General features: G+C 34.4%; 1 protein-coding gene across 12 annotated transcripts in view; it reads left to right on the plus strand.

Moving 5' to 3' along the window:
- LOC126839113 (RNA-binding protein Musashi homolog Rbp6-like) overlaps positions 1-23,531 on the plus strand; it is a 269,406-nt gene that overhangs the window by 135,023 nt on the left and 110,852 nt on the right. For 9 of the 12 annotated variants that reach the window (XM_050574160.1, XM_050574163.1, XM_050574161.1 and 6 more), the window contains 2 exons: positions 11,829-11,888; positions 15,729-15,813. In XM_050574160.1, the coding sequence (XP_050430117.1) occupies positions 11,829-11,888; positions 15,729-15,813 (145 nt within the window). The remainder of the gene's footprint in view (positions 1-11,828; positions 11,889-15,728; positions 15,814-23,531) is intronic. The other 3 variants (XM_050574162.1, XM_050574170.1, XM_050574168.1) reach the window with 1 other exon arrangement.

A 23,531-nucleotide genomic window follows, 5' to 3' on the forward strand; every position in this document is an offset into this window, starting at 1 on the left:
ATTGTTTGCACAGAAGATATAGCGACTATGGAAATAGCACCTAGATCCCCGGGTGAATGTCTTCCAGATAGGTACAGCTGTCGACTTGATGTTGTGATGCTTGAGAGAGATGGTGTCAGTCAATAATCGGCCGTTTAAGACTGAGAAACCAATCACAGTTCTCCTTGTCGGGTATAAACGCTTATATACACCGTGGTTTTATTCAAATACACTAAACATATAATCCTAAGATAAGACTGATGTAATAACACAAAACAAACGTTTAGAATAATAGTCAACTCGGAAACGTACATTCGAGGGGACGAGCATTACAGGATATCCGTATTATGGATGAGAACACTTGGAGGCCGAGAATGAAATTTATTTAAAGATTGCCTTTTTTTATGTTTTTATTTTATCTATTGGCGCCATAACGAATGAACACAACAAAATATGATATGTTATTAATAATACTCATTTAAAACCATTGAAGTAAACAAGACAAACGATACGAAAACTAGTGGTGCCAACGTAGTGCTGTTGTTTGACCACACAAAGCAAAGCAAATAATAATAAATTATTGGCTCACATGTCGTTATAATATTCAGTCGAGTAGTTTGGAAATCGATTAAATCCCTTAAAAAAAAAAAGGTCTGTCAGTTTTCGTATATACAATAACGTTTTAATAATTTAGCGTTGTCGTTATCGATAGGAATATTTAAATCGACCCCTCGCGCTGGCTGTGTTTATGTTTAGGCGTAACGAGAAATTAATTTTTAATCACATTTATATTATAAACTCGCTAATTGCACATTAATTTTGATTAATCGCTGCTTGCCGCTCTCCAAATGTTTTAATTTAGACGACCCGTAGATTATCCGTTCGATAAAGAGTTTTCATTAAATACTTGTAGACACAAAACAAAAAAACAAATAATATTAACAAGTTCCAGCTAAAAAGTACAAAACACAACCGTCGACTATATGGAACTGCCCCGTTAATTAAATGGACACAGTCCTCTAAACCAAGTCAGCAGTGTTATAATTTTAAATAACATAGCACCGTTTGTTTACTCTCTCTCACACTTTGTGTGTGCGTTTGTTCTAATTAATCAAACGGATCGTTTAAGCGTTTTTTTTTTACGTTGGCTCGAATTTCTATAGATATATATCATTTTTTACTCGATAAACGATTTAATTTTTCATAAAAACCGTTCAGCTTTTTTTCGCGTGCCAGCTTTACAGTCAAACGATGCATCGTAGGTCTGAAAATATTTACAAACTAGCAAGTGCAATGGCGATTATTACTATATTTCCTTGACACATCGTTCAAAGTTAAACCATCGCATTGTCGCTCCGGAAAAGCGAAGGATAAAACGTCTCAATTTACTTCATTCCAGTAAAACGAGCGCCTCAAAAACAAAAATATATCTTCCTTTTTGTCAATATTGTTCTGTTTTGTTGCCAGTAAAAGTGAGAAATAAGGGAGGAATTATTGTAAAATATCAGATATCAAATGCGGCGCTGTGGATATGCAATTTTGCCTACGTTCATGCCCATGTACCGAGTTTCGCTCATCTTTCGTTCTCGGCGCAAAATTTCAATTTCTTTTTTTTAATCGCAGTCGACAGTCGTTGTATAGTTTGTAACTATATTGTTTTCTTTTTGTCTCTGGTTTATATTGTGTATAGTAGTCCTTCGTAAACGTAGACAATAATATTCCGCTCTGCATAAAAATATGAGATTATACCACCGAGAAAAAATACTCGAAGACATACAGACAAACAAAAAATTACCAAATAGGATTTTATTGCGCCATTTTCCACTCTTATGTATTGTACATATATATATATATATCTGTTCATATTCATATTTGGACGAACAAAGCGCAGGGATATTAAATCACACGGTCGAAACGAATGCGCTGCGCCGAAATAAGCGTTTGGCCCTTAATACTTGAAAATTTATGACCGTTCGGACCTAAATACCACAACTGCCATAACAACTTTTCCGACCATATTTTGTTGCTCCAGAGTCGCATAACAATATTGCTATCTAAATAGGGTCGTAAATGATTTTCGAAATTAGAAAACCGACTGTACCCGGCTAATGAGTTATTTCGTTTAACAACAGCCGACGCCAGTTCGCTTCCAATGTTATTTTTTCACGATCAATACGGCTTTTGAAAACAATAATAATTGTGATCACCGAACTATGCATTGGAATTGGCACGCCTAATGAAAATTATCTGTACAATAGGAATACTATATTCTTGTTGATAGTATAACTTTTAGAATATTAAACTGCCAAAAGCAATTATTACATTATATGTAATTTAAAAATGTTATCGTTATTGCAATATTAGGGATGGCATAATTGTTTACACGCTCAATATACTAGTCGCCTAGTTTATCTTTATTTGTATAACTCATTTAGTATTATGAAAGTACCTAATATCGTACTGTTTTACTAATTGAGGATCTCCGGTAGGAAAACACTAGAGTCCAAAACAACAGTTTTTAAGAAAAAAATACTTTTTCAAAAATAATTTATTTATTATATATTATTAAAAAATTAAAATATCCACAAATATCCAATTCCGCCATATTAGAGTAAGCCATTTTACTTAGCCTCGTTGATGGTTCAAAGAAACTAATTATTTAAACAAGGTACTGACATAAGTGTTTGTGCCACGCCATTGGTATTGTGGGATCTTACATGCAGGTCAGTGAAAAATAAACAAGTGATCTCTGAACCTAACCATCCCACAAGAAGTCCTCAACTATTGTCGTATGAAAATTGTTATAGCTTTTGATGGAATTATTTTTTTTCAACCTTTTAGTTATCAATTATAATGAAATAAAATAAACGGCATGCTATCACGTTTTTAACCGTATAGGTTTATAAAACATCAACGATGCACTATGAATTGGTGGAAAAGTGAGAGGAATGTAAACAAAGTTTGGGATTATAATGAAAAGAACGACTAAATTGCATAAATTGTAATAATATCGTGAACTCGTGTGGTGCGACAAAGAGAATGGATAGCGTGCTTAGTCATGATAAGGATTTATCGTCGTTCAGCTGTAATATATAGGTATTGTATGTTCGACGACCTACTGCGGCGTTGGGGGTCGCTGTGGCTTAGCGGTACACCAGGGGAAAGAACGAAATAGGCATGGATAACAAAGCGGAGGAGAAGCGAACCCCGGCATAGGGTAAACAAAGAAAATTGTTTGGCATAGAAATAGGATTCCGACGGTGGTCCGCGACGGAGTGGAGGCCTTCGTGATGTGTCGGCGAAAATCCTATGTATCCTCTCAGCCGTCTAGATCTCTGCCCCGGCACTTATTACCAGAAATCGTTTAACCTCCACGTTTATGTGTGTGTGTATGCTTCTCTCTCTCTCTCTCTCTCTCTCCTATAAAGTCTAAACCGCACACTGCAAGCACAATGATTTCACAGTCCGACGGATTTTCCACCCCCTCAGCGCATTGGCCACCAAAAGGCTGAACGACTGTGCCACGAGCACTAGACCCGTTCGGTATATTATGTTTTTCCATAAGATAATACGAACATTATACGGAAACGACAGTGCGCGCAACCCGAATTCGCCGAACCGCATCAATTGTAATTACCTAACTTAATTGAAGCACACAACCGAGTCGGCTTTACTTTCGGCCATAACACGTCGTGAGCTTACTACGCAGAACGTCCCGAAGGCAAAGCGATACATTGCGACACATCTTGCTGGATACACGGCTTGTAAATTATGAAAAACCTCGCCAATCTGAACGGTGTACAACATGCTAATAATTGCCTGCGACGCGCTAAGTCTTGTGGGCCTGACATTTTCCATGACCATTCGCACACGTTACGTATATAGAAAATTAGTATACAAATTATTAAACATCACTTATGGCCGGTTAACTCTAGATTTTCTGGTTGCGACCCGTCGACCATGGATTTTCCGTTTCGGACGACATATCAACGTCATCTGCCACGAGCTAGGCCGCCTTGGACGTTGTCATTTACACGGCGCTGTGGCCCTCGAGGATTTTCCACTCGACTATTATTATAACTTTTAAACCCGATTAAGCCGATTAACTCGGATGCGCGAGCAATCAGACTAATTTGTAGCGTTTTGACAACAATATAATATAATATATATATAGATATATACCGATGTCGCGATATTGTTCTGTATATAATTTTAAGACGAACGCGCCGGATCATAATGAGTTTGCTCTTAATGGCACGGCAGATCACAGCTGATGGCCGATCGACTAAAAACTAATTCGCCCTTCCCGCTCCCACCACATTGGTCAAAACCGTTTCTGTGTAATATTCGATTTTACTAATTCCAATAAACTCAATTCGTTAATTCTTGGGGCCCCTAAGGGGACACTGTCGGTGACTTTGGCGACAGCGCTTCATTTCCGGTTCGACGGCAATCAAGTCTGGATCTGGCCCCCGCCGGCGACAACTCAATGCGATTCGGTGTGCCGTGTGCTGCGATATTGCAACCGTCCAACCGGCGAATCGGTTATTATTATTATTATTATTTCCCCTCTCGAAGTGCCCTCCCCCAGTGTATATTTCCACCCGTCTCATCCGTAAATCCCTTCTTCTCGTTTTCGCCACGCCAAGCCTTAACACGGTTAGAGAGACCTGAACGTAATAACTCCCGGTTTATACGCCATTTCCAATATCGAGTTTCCTGTTCAGCGCATTATTGGCGAATGTCTTCATTACGAAAATCCTTGCAGTTGTCCTCCGTTAATATTTGTAATAACGCACCAGTAATAAAATCCAGTTTGCCAGAAACCAATCTTCGACCAACAAGCATCGCTCGTCAATCAAAATAAGGTTTGCCCTGAAAAAGCCCAAAACAAAATTAAGAACAATTATTCTACAACTATAGACAGTTAGGATTTTACATTTTTTATCATTAAATATATGTTTACAATTTAAAAGTTCTAATGGAATAAATACCTTAGTAACTGTTACTTCACTGTATTATTATCGGTTTAATCTTTAGGATACAAACTGTTATAATACTTAGTTTCATAGTATAAATTTGTAGTTATAAATAAAATCCGTACTTATTTAAGTTTTAATTGGATAAGTGAAAGCTAAATGTGCTCAAATTCTGACATTTATATCTGAATTCTTTACCATAAAAAGATAATATTTAAACCTATATTAGTTTTCTTTAGCAATTTTGAAAGTAGTTAAAAAACCAACAAAATACATTATTATTAATTATTGCATTGAAAATATAAGTTTTAATACATATTTCTGAAAATGTTTGAACAACTTTTTTACAAGTTTGTATAATATTTAAATGAGCTAATTAATTAACTAATTAATTTAAGACCATCAAGCAGACAACCTAACTGTTTATTTTTTTTTCTACAGTTACAAAGAAAACTATGTTTTGTGGTTTCTGTAATACTTTGGTTGAACCGTCGATCCGGATTTATTTAAATGATAAAACAATACCCTTTAATGTAACTAAATAATAAGATATTGCACTATTTAATTTTTTAATCTCCGTTGGGGGTTTCTTAAAAAAGGTTTTAAGTTATTATTAAAAACTTAGTCAATTAAAACTTTTTAATAAAAAAAAAAATATGATTGCCAACTACTGCTAAACTAAGTTTTAGAAGCCCGTGCCTTTTTATTGATATTGATCGTAGATCAAGGAGAACAGAGAAAATTATTATGATAAATAATTAATGTTTGTTAATACGTATTTTTAGAAATATTTAATGAAAATGACCGCCAATGCAAAAATCAATACATTTTGTTAATTTTTTAAGCATAACATTTCTTTTAGTTGCTAATTTTTTTTTATCTTAAATTTGTATTTATTATGTTGAGATCCGTTTTGTGGCCAATAACATAGTCTCTCGGGACGCAACCAAGTTGGCGAAATGACTACTTGGGCAGTTAACCGGTAATGAATGCAAATATGGAATGATTCAAACGGATCCACAGTATAAAACGCTATATATTGTCGGAGGTCGTCTCCATTTTAAATCTTTAGCATATGAAAGAGCAAGTCTGACTGGTTTAGCGCAGACACACGTTTTGTTTGAACAATTGATAATTCTTAATATATTTTATACTATACCAATGTTATTAAAATCGTCGTAGGGTTATATTTTATTAATTCTTAAAAATGTTAGTTTTGTACGTGTGAACGGCAATCGAGTGTTAGGGCCAGTAAAAACAAAATTTAGATTAATAATTATTGAGCAAGCCAATTGGTCTGGTAGCCTAGCTTTAAATTGAGATCGGCAATTTGGTGTTTTCCAGCGTTCCGCCAAACGACAATATTGATTCTATCCATTATCTCTTCCAAAAAAACCGAACACAGCGTATAAGTAACAGTTGTGTGTTTTTCCCTCGATGGTGTGGTTCAAATGAATGCTGAATATTTTGTCGAGTGCCTACTTGTAGTTGAGTGGCGTATCGCATAACGTAACTTGTGCACACACATAGCGCGTACCACATTATAGCTTATAGAAATCTACATGGGAAATCCAATACGCAGAGCGGCTTTTGCGGGCGAAAAAAAGTCGTAATGGCGTTTTCCATTGTTTTATGCAACTCTAATTTTATCCACAACGTGTACAAAGTAAGTGCGTCGTGTACTTATATATATATATATATATATATACACACTGTTCTGCGTTTCCGATTATTCCTTCGTCCGTGACTAGAGGAAAAAAAGAATGAGGCAAAATGAGACACTGTCAACGAGAGCAGAAAGAAGTGGTGTATAATGTACAAATACAAAAGCTTTCTGTAACATGCGCATAACGGTAAGGGAGGGAGGAGGGGTTGAGTACTGCAAGAAATGCTGAACCTGCATTTTGAACCGCCCTCCTCGTTTCGTCCGTCCACCTTTTTACCCCTTGCTATTGACGAACACATAATGACTGTCTGAATAATGCGTTTTTTTAAGGGCACCCGACGAATCCTTACGAGCCAATTGAAAAAATCGTGTATATAGTAACCCGGTGTCGCACGTTTTTTCCCCTCTGCTGCCTTCAACTTGACCCGTTGTGCAACTAAATAAAAGTTCAGTGTAATAATTTTCTCCGTACAATATAAATGTTTATTATAAGCTATATTAATTATATTTGTTTAACTGTATAGTAATCATTACTCAGAATTCGTTTGTACTTCAAAAATGAGTACATTTATTGCAGATTTGGAAACAAGAAATTATTCCTAAACTATCGAATCAGGACTAATGTATCTAAAGCATTTAACCAGTATTCAAGTAATTTTATAAAGTCGCAAGAAAACCAATTAAACTTGTCTATAAAAAGAGAGTTATGAAAAACGTGATCAGAGTATTTAATCTCATTGGAATAAACGGCCAGGAAAAATAAAAAATGTATTTAATAATTATGCTTAAAAGGGTAAAGGTACGTGTACAAAAAAGTTTACACTTTTTCCACTTAATCAAAAAAACCTGCCAAAAATAAATAACTTTTCTAATATTCGCATTGAAACGCTAATACTTCTTGGGAAGTTGAACAGTCTGGATCAGATCCAACTTATTCTCATTTTTTTTTTAGGACACTTCATTATTTAACTCACGAAATATATTTCTCATACCTGTAATTTTTTATCCTAAAGTGGCTTTAGAAGGACAGAAAGAAAAGTATTTTAAAACATGAACGACACTAATTTTATTTTATTAATAATATATTAAAAAGTTTACCCGTTTCCCTTCAAAATAAAAAATTACATTGTATAACATACATACAATTTTCTTAAAAATCTGTAGCAAAACTTTTTTTTATTAAAGAAAAAAACAAAAATATGGAGATTCGTAAAGTCAATTTCATAGTAAAGTTAACGGGTTTCCGAAAAATGTTTTCATTAGGCAACCCTAAACTCATTTTTGGTAACTTTAAGTTAATGGATTAAGCATATACGTGCTAGCGCATCAATATAGACTCCCCCTCCAAGCATTTTTTCGGCGAGGTTTAGTGTACCGAAGTACAATATCGCCTACAAAAAGTTTTTTTATTTTATTATAACTTTTTTTTTATTAAAAGCCAGCATAGCCGCCCGAACGCTTGTTCGCCGTATAATTTTTTTTAACATGATACATTTTCGCGATATAGCTTATTGCGGTTATGTGTAGGTATATTATTCATTCGGCCGTCACATTGGCGTCATCATCACCACCATAACTGCCCCTATCCACGTAATCGTCGTATTCAGCAGGCAAGTCAAGAAATAAAATAAGATCTGCAACGTGTGTATGTGTGTACAGACGAGACACTGCGGAAAGACTAACAATTTATCAGCGAGATAGAATTCCAAGCCAAAACCATTAGAATCAATCAAAAGTAGGTACGAAACGTGCTGATGTGTGTTTGCGTGCACCGAGTTCGAGCGATCAAACACGTCTGTCGGGGGACCGGTGCGATTGTCGAGGCCGGCGGAAGAGGGGAGGACGTAGTTATGTGCCCGTAGATATTTCCTCGGCGGATTTTCGCCGGAATAGCTAGTCGGAGAGAACGTATGGAGAGGCGTAGGTACCGCCGGCTCGAACCTAAATGGATGGCCAACAATTATTCATCGAGGTCTCTTCTCCGCAGCGCCATGCACGCGGTAGCGTCACCTGTCCCTCTCAAAACTAAATGTGTTTCTCTTGTCATTCTTGGAGTGCATTAGCGCAGCGCACCAGTCAGCCTGACACCGCTATCTTCGACCTGGTTTACCACCTCTCTCCCCCCCACTCTCCTTCATTTTCTACCAACCCCACCACCAGTCGTCGTTCACCTACCTATCTAGCCCGTCATCTCCTCCGACCGAATGGCGGTCGTACCCCGCGCCTCCCACGGGGATATGTGACAGCTCGGATAGACAGGGAGACAGATAGACGGCCGGGCCGGCGGAAAGGGTTTGATTCGCCATTAGCCACCGCCGACGACGGTGACGCATTGATTGTTCCATTACACATCACACACCGTTGCGCTCATTACCAGCTCTCTGCAGTATATAGCGTAGTAACGCCGGCAAAACCCTTTAGACATGTCTCCGTTGTGCTATTGCTGTTTTATATTTGTCACCCAAACTAGAGATATAACAAATCAAGAAAGACGGGTTAGCACCATCTATTAGGTAAATTTGAAGCAATAGTCTCAGGGACTGTTGAACAACAATTTGTTCAAGATGTATTATACAGATTTGTACCGTACCTGCTTCATAAATAAAATTATTATTCTAACAACAACATAATATTTTTCTTTTCAAAAAGTCTCCTATGTTAGTTGTTTTTTTGTTTATTATTTTAGCACACTTAACTTGATATTCACTAAAAAATTGTTTTGGATGGAGTTTCTATAATTATTTTAACACGTCACTGCGACTTTCAGTGTCGATGAAAACAATATTATTAAACGACTATGAATAGAGCCGGAAAGTTAAGTCACATATATTTCCCGGAACCTCATCTGTCTGTCGCAGTCGGAATGCTACGGCGCGGTGTTGTACCTTATTGTTTCCACTCGTTAAGCGCTTATTCTGATTTCCTGAACGCCAATAGTTTTTTAACGCGTTCACAAGATGCTTACAGTAAGTAAAATCCGGTAGACTTTATTAATTGGAAGGGGGGGGGGGTAAAATCGTATTTTATTCTATAATTCCAGCTATATCAAACATACTTTGGTTGAATATTTTATGGCAATAATTATTATACAACGAGTCTATAAAAAGAGTGCGACGTATACACAGCTATAATAATTATTATAGCAATACATTTAACATTATATGAAATACAGACCCCGAGGGAAATTTAATAGGTTTACGCTGTCGCCATTTGTTCAATATTATTATTATATTCGGTATTATAATTGGCCGAAACGGGTGCCGCTATTAAACACAGGCGCAATAATTTATTACGCATTTCAATAAACCGGCGGCGATTGAACGATTAAACCATTATAAAAGTTGTAGCCGACATTCGCGTAAAACTTTATTGCCTATTATGATGTTGTGATCGGTTTGGTTTGAACACCTTTGCGTGCCAATTGCCAGATCTGTGAAAAATTAATCTGATCGTTTTAAAGTTCACTGTGACATGCAATCCGTCGTTATTAAAACGCACCAAGGGTACACCGTACATTATTAATTAAAACATTTTACTCGAAAATAATTCATAATTGTATTCATTTATATAGAAATTAAATTAACTGTTTTTCATTCAACTCAGCTTAGGTACGAAGAAATATTATAAACCAATTTTGTATCCTCGAATATCGTTAATTGATAATTTGGTAATAACAGATAGTATGACAACACAATGAATTTGTATTTTACTGATAACTAAACAAGTTTTTCAAACTGAAAAATACGCAAATATTATGAAACGACTTATCTAAATCCTTATGTTTTTTTAAATGTTTAGTTTATTTCGCCAGTCCGGATTCAATTGGCAGGCAGTCAGTTTTTTCATGTTATTGATTGCATTGGTGGAGATCTGGGGGGAACTTGGGATACTGAAAACCTTAAATCTTAAAACCAGTGCTTTTTTAAATACCTATCCTTTTTATTTTAGTAAGAGATTTGTTGAAATAAAAATAAATTTAGCATTTATTTTAAGTTTTAAGGTTTTTAATTCAAGGATTGCCTAGAATTATTATTATGCATTTCATTAGCGTAGAAATACTTTTTTCCTAATAGAAATTCTACTGTATTATTATACTGATGTATTATTGCCGCATGTCTCTGTCATTCGACATTACACTAGCGTGTATTACACATTATTATTATTATTATAACGCTCGACAATAGGTATGGTGTGGGAAATGTAAAACTAATATGATTCGAAAATACCCTCTCTCGTAAGTTTTTACTTCACACTGAATGGTTGATAATATGAAATATAGATAGAGACGGCGGCTGCCAGTGTAAGAGAACACAGTGTGTGTGTGTGTGTTTAATGTTGCGTTAAAAATATCGTTGGGCGTCGATGATGAAGGGCTGGGTCGTCAATCGATTTTGTAGACGCAAAAAGAAAAAAAATTAAGGGTTGACTGCGCGTGTAGACCTAGACGGAAAATGTATGTATAATAAATAATATAAAGTGGAAAAATTCCGCATCGGTACGCACACCGCTGAAGTACTGTGCATCGAGATCACTTCGCCAACATACCTATACAATATTCGGATTTTCCGTGTCGTTCGATTCCCAGTGTGTTTTGTGTGTGTGGATGTGATGTGATCTAAATAATAAACTGTCCTCCCAGCCATTGCCGGCTCAGACGACATTACCATATTATATTGACCTATCGAGACGCCTGCGGTTTTCAATCCCCTTCATCATAAAAAAAAATAATAATAATAATACCATAATATTTTCATTCCCTCCTCTTTTGCTGTGCCGACGGTTTTTTTTCCTTATATAACATCATGCAAAAGCTAAAACAAAACTTTTTTTTTCATTATTGTCTATACAAGAATAAAAACAAATATTATATGATACATATGTATATATGAGTATACATGTTTTAATAAGGTCGTATAAAATTGTATTACGATAGATGCACGGACAAATTGTTTGTACACATATTGTATGATATATTTGTACGGTTATGCTTATTCAAATGTATGACACTCAAATACGTATAAATTTCTAACGACCCCCCCCCCCCCACAAATAAGCTTGTGCTAGGGTACAGCCTATGTTTCTCAATGAACGGGAATCGAACCCGACTCTGTTTTTGGGCTGAGTTCGAGCCGTGTCCATTGCGTTACATGGGTTAATAATATTGTGAGCACAGTTGTGTTTATACGTTGTAAATGGGGTTTCAGCCGTGCTGCTGTAGCTGATCAGTCTACCGGAAAAGAAAACGAGCTGAAATATGTGTCAAGGTAGGAATCAATGGAAAATAGGGTTTTTTTTAAGTGTGTTTGTGATATATTTTTTTAATTAATTTATTATTATTGTTTTAATTTTTATTATTATGGCATCAATGACGTCGGGAAGTGTTCTTTAAGCTGTACGACTGCAAATCAGTTATATAATCGCCGCTCAGTTCTCACACTATTGACAATATACCACTATTCATTTACAAACGTGGTTTGACATTTATAATTAAATTAACTGTGAAACACTCTCGAATAATAATATGTATCTAATGCGAGTGCATTAATATAGCTAATGTCTATTCCACATAACTTGTGAGTAGTGTTAATTTAATAGCGTAACAGTTAATTTAATTACAATTTAATTAAACCGCGGTTATGAATAAATATAGTGGCTACTACTAAATCTGGGCATTATTTAAATATTTTTTTATTTAAATAAAAATTAAATTGTACTTAAAATAACGGATTGTTTGAAACAACAAAAAAGAAGCATAGTAGGTACAAAGATTATTGAAATCGGAAAGTTGACAGATTTTCGAGAATTATTATAACTGAAAGTGATAAAATCACTTGCAAATAAAACAATTCGATGCGAGTCTGTAGATAGAACACATATTAAAAATCAATACAAAATCTAAGCAAAGGCAATAATGTGTCTCAATTATATTTTTAGTATTAGGATATATACGATTTGGGTTGATCGTCTGTCTATTATAACTTGTTGCCATTATTACACATGTATCGTAATTGGTAATATAATGAAAATATTTTTCTGATGCCTGTTGACTTTACGATTTGTGCAATATTCCCCTTTTTCGGTTTGCTTTTTAATAAAAAATAATTTACTACAGGTTTTTGAGAAAATAATATACGTTATAGTCCCACTCTAGATCTACATTCAGTCTAATTGTTAGACCTTTAGTCTTAAAACTACACAAACACAACAAAAATTAAGTAGTTTTTAGCTAATCGAATAATCCTGGCGTTATTTATAGTTTATTTTGAATGATTTTATTTTTTTTAACTAATTACTTAGTTGGGATGTTTTGATTTATTGGTGTACCATTGCGTATTTAGCCTACTGGTTGGTATATTAATAATGTCTACAGCCTGATTGATATCGCTTTTGATGTATTTTATTTTAATGGGCTGTCATACTGATTTGTTTTTGAGTTTTTGTTTTGTTTTGTTTTTTTTTTTGTTAACTTTACCCCAAGTTGATAAGTTCTGCATACAACGACAATTCATGGCAAACTTGATGTTAGATATAATCTAATATCGTGCGGTTGAAATCCTTGCCAATGCATGATTTATCGTTGCGATTTAAAAATTGTTATTGTTTTAATTGAAGATATATTTGAATAGCATGTCAACCTGAATGCCGATGAAACAAAATTGTTTTTTCGAGTGACTCAAAATAATTGTTTTATACATAATTAGGGATATAATAGGTTTTTTATGCTTTTTGTAGTACTGTAAGGAACTGGTGATAACAATAAGTTAAAACTAAGTAATGATGATTGATAACAACAAACTACGATGTAATATGTCATAACTATATTATAATGAATAATATGTATATAATTTTCTTTAAAATTAAGACTAGATTAGGTTTCCTAAATAACATTAAAATTAATATAAATTTTCTAAAGGAAAAAGATGATATACTGCCGCGTTAATAAGATAATGTAGATTGATTTTGGTATAGCTTCTGTTAAAAATATACACTGAACTCAAATACTGTAATGAAATTATAAAATTATAAATATGTATCTCACCAAACCTGTACTTTACTGCTCTTGTTGATAAGCTGAACGCATCGATTTCTCTCTCAGCCCGGAACCCTCCGTGTAATGTAAGGCTACCGCTGATTTTAATTCGATTGGCCGGACTAAAGCCGAATTTCGATTGTAATTTGTTGGTATTGTGCACTGAGGGGCTACAATTATGGGGGGAGGGGGCAAAAGTGGTTAGCAATAATAATATTGTGAAATCGCCCCGGGCCATAGTCGTATTATTATATATTGCTTGGCCACCCTGCCGATATGAAAACAGTTCCTCCAAACGCCTGATTGCAGTTACAAGGGAAAGAAGGTATAAGGAGAAAGAAATAATCTATAATACATAATATATATATATATATATATATATATATATATATCCGTGTACATCGGTAAAGTTAGGTAAGGTGCGTTGGGGTGTCTGCCATAGATATATAATATATATTATACATTTTATTTTGGATGGTTTATTTTTTGCCAGCTAGGAGGTTTATATTATGGTGGGTGGTTTGCACGGGGTCGGAGGTCGGTGTTGAATTTAATAGCACACCGAGTTACCACATAATCTAGTTCGGATGGGCGGGAGCGACGGCAGAGGCGGTTGCCGCAACGGCCGTAACATTTTCACAAATAATACGTTCCGCGCTAAAACCGAACATAAATCAACCGTTTCGCCTTCCCCTTTGCTGCCCCCGTACAGTCCACCTTCGGCCCTGGCTATGATTTAAGACCCGCCGGCCAACCCTTTACCGTATACCACCGTTTGTGTGTGTATGAATGTGTTCTATATATATATATATATATATATATATATATACATCTTCAGTGCCGTTTGATTCGTCCGCTTCTCTTTTTCACTTCTCCCCTATTTTGTTGTTACCGCCACTGCTACCGCTTGTATATACCGAACGGTCAGTTTTTGCACACACACACAACAGAAATCCCTCAAAATCACGACCATGACCCGTCAGCGTGTTCTTGCGTTATTTACGAGGTATTTTTTTTCCTTAAACGTTATACCCCACTCGTCTCCTATCCCCAAATACTGTTTACAAGAGTACTTTGAGTTATTAAATACTCCCTGACGTTATTATTCCTTATCATCATCGTAAATAATAAAAAACTCGAATGTTTTCAAACCAACCAAAAATCTTGACGAGTTCGACTTAATAGTAAAACCATAGGGCTCATATTGAGGGACCAGATGAAGATTAGACGACAGTTTTAGTTTAATACCAAAAAAAAGTTTTTGCTCGTCATGTGAGTTCATTTTATATTATGAAATACTTATGGTATCTACCACAACTTCTGTAAAAGCCTCAGCCCTTTTTTTAAGTTGACAGTATGACGAGTATGACATAAAACTATGAAGAGAATCTGTCCTAGAAAATTAGAGGCTTTAATTTGAAACCTACATTTTTAAATAAACTAATTAAAGTTCCTTTAGAGAAAATGCATTTAAAAATTATATATTTTTTCTAGTGCTTTTGTAAATACATTTTCTGTAGCTTTCTTATACCCCTAAAAATTTTTAACCACCAAATATGTATTATACATTAATTAAAAATATAAATCATAAATTAATAATATGTTGGATCTCAATCAATAAACGCTTTTAAATAGTTCTCGTTAATCATTATTGAGTTAATAAATATTTTTTTTCCAGAATATATTATATTAATTGTAAATTATAATGAATATTTTGTTTGAGTTGAAAATGTATTCAATTCATAATTATTTGCGCACCCCTAATATATATATATATATTTATTTTTCCTAGAAAACCATCCAAATTTCCTTTAAGTTATCCAAGTCAAAAAAAAGTATTTTTAACGAGGTACAAATATGGTTCAGTGTAGTCACATGTTATTTTACTTAATAATATTTTCGTCAGTTGCATGTAAAACTCTATTGGAGTAAATTAATGAAAAACAAAAAATACAACTAATATTGTTTTATATTATATTATATTAGTTATTTATTTACTACTTGTATACAGAACACAAATTTATGCGTAAGAAAAAATAAAAGCTTCACGTAAAACTCTTCGTTTTGGTTACAGGGGATTTGGCTTCGTCACGTTTGCGGATCCATCCGGTGTCGAAAAAGTGCTAGCCCAAGGATCGCATGAGTTGGACGGTAAAAAGGTATGTAAATACGTTTTTGTATATTTTATTTATAAACCAAACAGAAAAATCGGTCTACTTATTTGATTTTCATTAGTTGCTTACATAATATTTTAAAGCAAACATAAATTGATAGCTAAAACAAAAGCCTTTGTAACGTAGTTGTCGGAAAATATATATAAATAATGAATTCAAAATTCAAAAAACACAATATACATTTAATATTGTAATTAAAAATTCACACAAAACATGTTAAATTTGTATTTAAATAATTTAGTGTGGTCTGCTATAAATGGAAACATTTTCGTACAGTTTCGGTTGAAGTGTAGATACGAAGAGCAATCTGGTCGTCGTTATTTCGGTGGTCTGCATTTCGACCGGCTATTCAATATAATAATGTTATTATCATGCGAACAAAAAGTAAATAGAACTTATTTATTTTTAAGGTTTTTAAAATGATGTGATGAAAAACGACCAAGTTCGCCGGGCGAAAACTCGCTGTGAATGATGTCTGTATATGTATTTATTTGCGACATACAGTGTGCTATTCACTTGAATTGAGATTCAATTGTGGGTAACGTGGGAAACGACGAGATTAGCTCGTTTAAGTAAACACACCGTCCGGGCGACGCCACCGCATACGGCACTCTGCACTAGTCTTTTGCCGCCATTGTCGTGGGAATATTTCCACATGATGGACTGGCGACTTTCCGGCCGGTTTGCTTCTACTTACTCCCCCGTCACGACAAAGTCCGTTTTGCACTTCTATAGTTTCGCCGGGGATAATCACCCGATCCCGTTACTTCCACAATTTCTCTCAGTGCCAGAGTGTCTTCTCAACCCTCTTAATAACACAGCCGTATATGCATTCGAGACGCTTCTCGTTATTCCACTTAAAAAACTTTTTTCTTATTTTGTGTATTTCTCCCTCTCTCTTTTCTCCCTCGGTCTCTCCGTTCTAGTCTGCTATTTTACAAAATACAAGTACAACACCGCTGAAGTTAAACGGCTGTCAACTATAATATTGATTCGGTTACAGAAATATCGCTAGTTTTAAGTCACGGCTTCTAGTTTGTCCGTTTAGCTTGACAATAATATAATAGTCGGTCGTTTTGGAAATCAGACACGATTAAATTTAGCTTACAATTCATGACCATGTTCCTTTATTGTATTGTTATCATTAGTCATTTATAATAACTTTAGAAATGGCTTAATAAACTGCATCCACCCCGAGCCACGACAAGTTGCCGTTTAAATATTATAATATGTATATCATCACAGGTATGGGTTTAGGAGACGAGCAAAGAGCTTAGGTCTTATATTCTTTAGCCTATTGACAATGCTCAACTTCTTATTTATATAGTTTTTATTAATTCTTAACGGCAACTGCAAGTATCACTTCAGTAGTAGTGTTTTTACAATTTAATAAAAAATAGCTTCGCCGTTCCGAATTAAAGCTAATTCCATTTATTTTCAGAATTTGTTTAAATTTATTAGGTAGAAATCAAGGAAAGTTTACAGATTATATTTAATGACTGGTTTGTGTCTATAATTAAAAATTTGGTATGAAATCGTTAGATTCGTAACCGAAACACTACAACCGTTAATAATAAAACAATATTAGGCTTATTTGAAATCTAATGGCGATGGGCTCGCAGTGTCGCTTGGGTGTCTTTCTCTGTATGATCAATGTGTTTAATTAATAGCATTGAAAGTAACCGATCGAAAAGTCATTGGCAACTCACGAATAAAACAATTGAGCCGTGGAGCACGTCCATCCGGAACGAGACCAAAAACGTCGAATCGGGTGACGCGAATAGATTGATTTCCAGCGGGACCCTCTTCACATACGTGAAAATGTCCAAATGATTGAATTCCGTATTGGACAGTAAGTAACTGTAAAAACAATATGTGCCCGACATCGCTGTGTGTCAGGTCAATGCTTTGTTTATTCAATTTCTGAGATACCGGTATTCTAATCTCTACGAAATAACATACTACACGCGATTCTTGTAATGCAATTTGCATATAGTTTAGACGGAAGTGTATACAATCATTTGTATAGTTCTAATATACAAATTAATATATGAAGTGTAAGAGAGGCATAATCAAACAATAAAAAAATGTAGTTTATTTCTTGTTACAATTCAATTTAGAAAACAAAACCATAATCAATTAAGAAATCTCCCACACTTTCACTTGTAGGAAAAAGACAGATTTTCGTCGATAATGCACTCCGTAATGTTATATCTATTATCGCTAAATTAGGACACACTATTTTTAGAATAGTATTAAATTATTTGTTACCATTTTATTTGTTCCTTAAGGTATTGTAACTTACTACTTAACTTAATTTCAAGGCCGTTTGTGTGAAGCGGTCTTTTGAAAACCGAGTTATCTGTTATAAATTACTCGGTTGCAGCCATACTGATAATCCGATAGTTGTTGGAGGTGGGCGTATAAGTCTAATTGGAGCCGGTAGTATTGGAAGGGAGATAAGAAGATCGAGACAGCAATAGGGAATAACGGACGGAAGGGAAAAAGCCAAAGTGGCGACGGCAAGGGCGGCGAATAGAGGATAGAGAAAAAAATGTCTTATAACGTGGTCGCAGAGATCAATTAATTAAAAGAGACGTACATGTACGGCGTGAAACTAGGGGAGAACTAGTGGACAAGAGAGACTGAGTAATTTATTTGGTATATTTTCTGAAACTGCAACAGTGTAATGTAGCCGGCTGTTGTGGTATAGGAAAAACGGCACAAAAGATTATCCTATACGATGGCAATGACCGCATGACGTTGTACACGGCCGATGATTACCACCGCCGACAGTTTGATTAAAAAACCTCCTCCTCCTCCTCCACTCTCACATGTAAGGCTCACGTGAACTTTTGTACCGACCTTTACTTTTGTCCGCTCCTCCACTCTATATCGTCATTCGTCCAAATGTCACAATCTGGCCGACCACTAAGAAAAATGACATTTGTTATCTATATTTCCGCTTCTATATTATTTTTTTTTCCAAACCGTTGTAATAAAAACTTATTATTTGCGAGTGACTTTTACAAATCGAAAATTGATATTGTTCTGCTTCCAACCATGACTTCAGACATCCGTTAACTTCCTTTTGGTTATCTTCCATCTGAAACACCAACTTTGCTATTTATTATCAACATTATGTACGAATTTCTAAGCTTAACATAGTTTCCTGCTCTTGTTTTGTTTAAAACGTAAAATTGCTTATATACTCGACGATATGAGTCAGCAACAACGTTATCAGTCAATGAGATATGAAAACATTGTTGTTAATTGTTGTAAAAAAAGTCTTATTTGAAACTTTTTTGGTTTCTAAATAAGCCTTTTCTTAAATTAAATGTTGTATAGTCATCGTATTGTTTTGTATTCTTTATCATTGCAATTTTGAATTTTAAATTAACTTACAAACAACTGCTTTAACAATTGAATATTCATATAATTTTATCACATTCCATTGCTATCTCCAAGGCGTCTTCCGTGTAGGTAAAATAATAATTTATTACATTTTTTAACAATAAAATTGCACAATAATAATGAATAGACTTGTGTCATATAACTTATGTCGTTATAGATAACATCTGCTGTAGAAGTTCCAACTATAACGTTGTTGTAAATGGCTGTCGTTTGTTTAAGATGGTATACTAGAGTTAAAATACAAATTCGTCGTTTTTTCTAATTGACGTCTTTTTTTCCACGATCCATTTATTTAGGTTTTTTTCTTTGCCATTTTCCTGAGAAACTCCAAGGAAGAAAAACCGTCGTGTACAACCGTTTTAAAAGTCACTTACAAAAGTCTTTAGGACAGTGCGAAGACGACGAAAGTGCGATTTAGATAACGACCGGCGTGTCACCTCTCCCATCGTCCAAATGGCCAGTTGAGTTTTTGCTGCAGAGTCTCCGCAGGGCAGAGAAGACGTTTTAACTTCACTGGGGATCGTTAATAGTTAATATAGTCAAGACCATCTAAAACAGACGTCATTAAAATCGCAGCCGTTTTGCATAAACCGACTACACGGTGGCGGTTGACTGACTACAAAAGAGCTAATTGACATTATGATAGCATAGATTAGAGTTATAATATATATTTTCGCAAAATAAGAACCAACCGAAGCCATAAGCCGAATATCGCGTTTAGAACGATTATTTTTTAGTTGCAATAAAAATACTTAAGCAAAATACATTAAAAAGTTATTAAATTTTTATAATTTTCGAATGAGAAAGTGAGCGGACAATTACTTAAGGCCTCGGGATGACGTTCAACACGAAACTAAGTTGGAACTTTTCGATTAAACAACTATGAAAACCACACCGTGTTTATCTATTTCAATAACACTGTATTATAATATCAAGGATTTTTTCTAATTGAGTCAACTGCTTATTAAGAAATTATTACAACAGCATTGTTCATTAATAACATGAAATTTAGTTTCCAGTGGTGAAAACTAACTTGAATATTACAATAGATCTGAGCCCAAATATGAGTACATAGAGTCTGGTAAATAAAATATTATATCTAAAGCAAATTATGGTCTGTCATGGTCATAAATTCTAAATATTTTCAGTTTTTACCCTTAAACTAATTTATGATACGAAGCTGGACATACTTTCTTCGCGGTTATTAGTAAAGTTTACAATGTTTTGCAAATTATCTATTGTTGGTAAAAAAATTTCCTTCTAAAACGCGCCAGAATATATCCTTTTATGATACTACATCTTTACCACCTTGTTATTTTTCCGAAAATATCCACATATAATACAAGATATATAACAATGCGTTTTTAAAATCGGCAATAAACCTTTCGAAGTCTAAGAGAGTTAGTGGTTTTTTAAGTATCACATACTTGTGAGTGTATGTTTCGAGCGTACCCTAATGTCAAAGGCCCATCGCCTTTCTTTTGTTGGATTACTAAACAATATGCACTTTATCTTACCATTTTGCAGTCATTTGTCCTTCAAAAATTTGCTTCTCAAAACCTACGTTGAAGTCAGCACTATGAACATACCTTTTGTTATGTCGTTAGTCTCACAGCGGTCTTAGGAAAAATGTACACTACATGTAAATATATATATATTTCCTTACTTCACATTTTTTTCAGTAACTCTCATTAAGTTGGTTAGTAAACGTTTTTATAAGTTTCAACTTAATTTCGACCACTCCGTATAAGAAATAAACATTATTGTGCCGACTGTCATTTTATTTCATTTTATAAGAACGATAACTATAATATAAGTGTTTTGAGTTTAAATCGGTTAGATAAACCCAAATTAACATCAGTTTTTCTATTTTTCTTTTTTTTATCATTTTACGGTCTGAAAGACATTCATTTCGTACGGTTTTTGCCAACGACTGGTATTATCATATCGAACCATAACCCGTATTTTGCGTTCAGATAACTTCTATCAAAACGCACACCGGGTATATATATTTAGCTTGGTGTGTCTGTGTTTGACTGCATCATTTTACGTTGAGATATCCAACGATGTGTATCATAACGGCTGGATAAGTATAGAAGCTATCGCGATTCGTCAATCGGTAAAATTAACCAAGTTCAAAAACCAAATATTATACTCTGCTCCCGAGAGACAGTAAACATACATTTTGTTCGGGGAAAAAACTGTATGTAAATTGCCGGAGTCAATACATAATATGGAAAAAAGTAAAACCAGAAAACCGAAATAATGCGAATTGTTGAAATTAAAAAATACAGTACTTTGAGGCGTTATTGTTCAGTGTTGTTTTGCTCATTGATTATAGAAAACAAAATAAATTAACAGATAAGTTAGTTGTACGATTATCGACCTAGTAACTCTTATATTATAGTATTATTGCGTTCATTATTGTTGTTTTCAGAGCAAATATTATCGGTTCATGCCGTCGGCGTTTGCTTTATTTTTGTTAATTTTCGAGGCTCGAGCTTTGGTTTATGCTTGTTGTACGTTCTCTGTTCCGCTGTGCGTATAGTTTTAAAGTAAATATATACCATCAATTTAAACAACTGCTACGGTAAGCATTTTATTTCCCTGTTGAACGCTGCAATTATGAGGGAGTAAAGGCTTAGCTAATTAGAAAGCTTAATCTAATCTAATAAAAACTTTCGCGTTAACATTGCAAAGCTTGTTATTGTATATCAATGTTTATGTCGATGATGACAATTATATGCATTCCATTTAAAATATTATAGCTCTATGCTTAAGTAAAATAAAAAAAATAATATATAACTCACAAACTATACTTGTAAAACTTTACCCTCGCAAAACTGTGGTATATGGTAGGCAAAATTGTACGTTAAAATAAAATAGATAGATAATAGTTCACGAAAAGTGAGAGTCGGTATAATATAATTAAGTTTTAAAATAATATATTTCAGTAGTGTGTAAAAAAGAAAAAATACTTAATTAACATAAATAAAAAGATATTAGTTGAGAATAGAAGATTTCAGTATAATTCATGACAGAATATACAGAAGCTAACATGGATATATGAATGCATTGCCGTGACGAATATGGGGTGGTGAGTTTGAAACTCGTTAACTCTAATACCTTCCCCCTTCTATCCAAAACATAACCCAAATGATTTGTTGAATCTTTTAAAAATGCAAATGTTCTAATGACATGCTATCGTGACTGTAATTTGGATCGTTCAATGCCGTAATAAACGGTTGTTGTTATTCGATATTATATGATAGTAAAATAAACTATCTAGGTTTTTATTTCTTGTAACTATTGTGTAGCATCGTGTCATTCAAAAATCCAAAAATTGAGTTGACCATTAAAACAAGAAATTATACAAATTGCTAGACTTTATCATTTTTAAATTTCCCGCTTTTCTATATGCCCCGTAATCTGAATGCTGTATAACCGTGTATATGTATAGTGTAAACTGAATAATATTTAAAAATAATTTATCTCATACGTTGTCTTTGATATATTGACTTGTCTCGTCATCGACGGTCGCCTGCTTGACTGCTTGCTCTTCCTCGGTCCGTCTAAAAAATGGTAGCAAATCGATATTTATACGTCTCCGGTATACTTGTACAACTACTACAGACAAACAATAACATTTCAACATATAAGTACATGTTATGTGTGTAATAACATTAATAAGGCACACTCGGCCGTTATCTCGACCCCCGAAATCGCCGAAATATTGCCGGTCCTTGTATACGTATATTTATTTATGTATATTATAAACAATAAATCTACATTGTTGTTTCGGAGAGCATAAATATATATATATATATATATATATTATGTAAGGGTGAATTCGGTTTGGAAATTTAATTTCCGTCCCTTTCACCCTTCGATACATAAAACTTTCGTTTTAAGCCGATCCATTATAATCAGTAGTAGTAGTAGTTGTTGTTGTTGTTATTATTATTATCGCTTGAGCATTGATTTACAGATGGCGCGTCCGAACAACGACGATTGTTCCGAGCCGAGCAGTATTTTGTCGGTTATTGAATTAAAAGTCCCATTCTCCTCTCTCATACTCAACATGTATGTTTATATATTTGTGTGTTATATGTGTTATATATACACATATCCAGATAAATGGTAGCTGTATGTGAGCGTAGAAAATCAATATCCGCTTTCATTTACATGTTCCCGAATACATTTGCCTCCAAGGAAATGTTCAACGACATAATAATCTATTAATAGTAAATAACGGAAATGCTCTTGTCATGAAGTTTAAACAACCCTCG

Source organism: Adelges cooleyi, unplaced genomic scaffold (assembly GCF_023614345.1).
Source record: "Adelges cooleyi isolate 19-005CV unplaced genomic scaffold, UGA_ACOO_1.1 ACOO_flye_CR_arks_rails_tigmint_CR_PRNA_30, whole genome shotgun sequence".
NCBI lineage: Eukaryota > Metazoa > Arthropoda > Insecta > Hemiptera > Adelgidae > Adelges > Adelges cooleyi.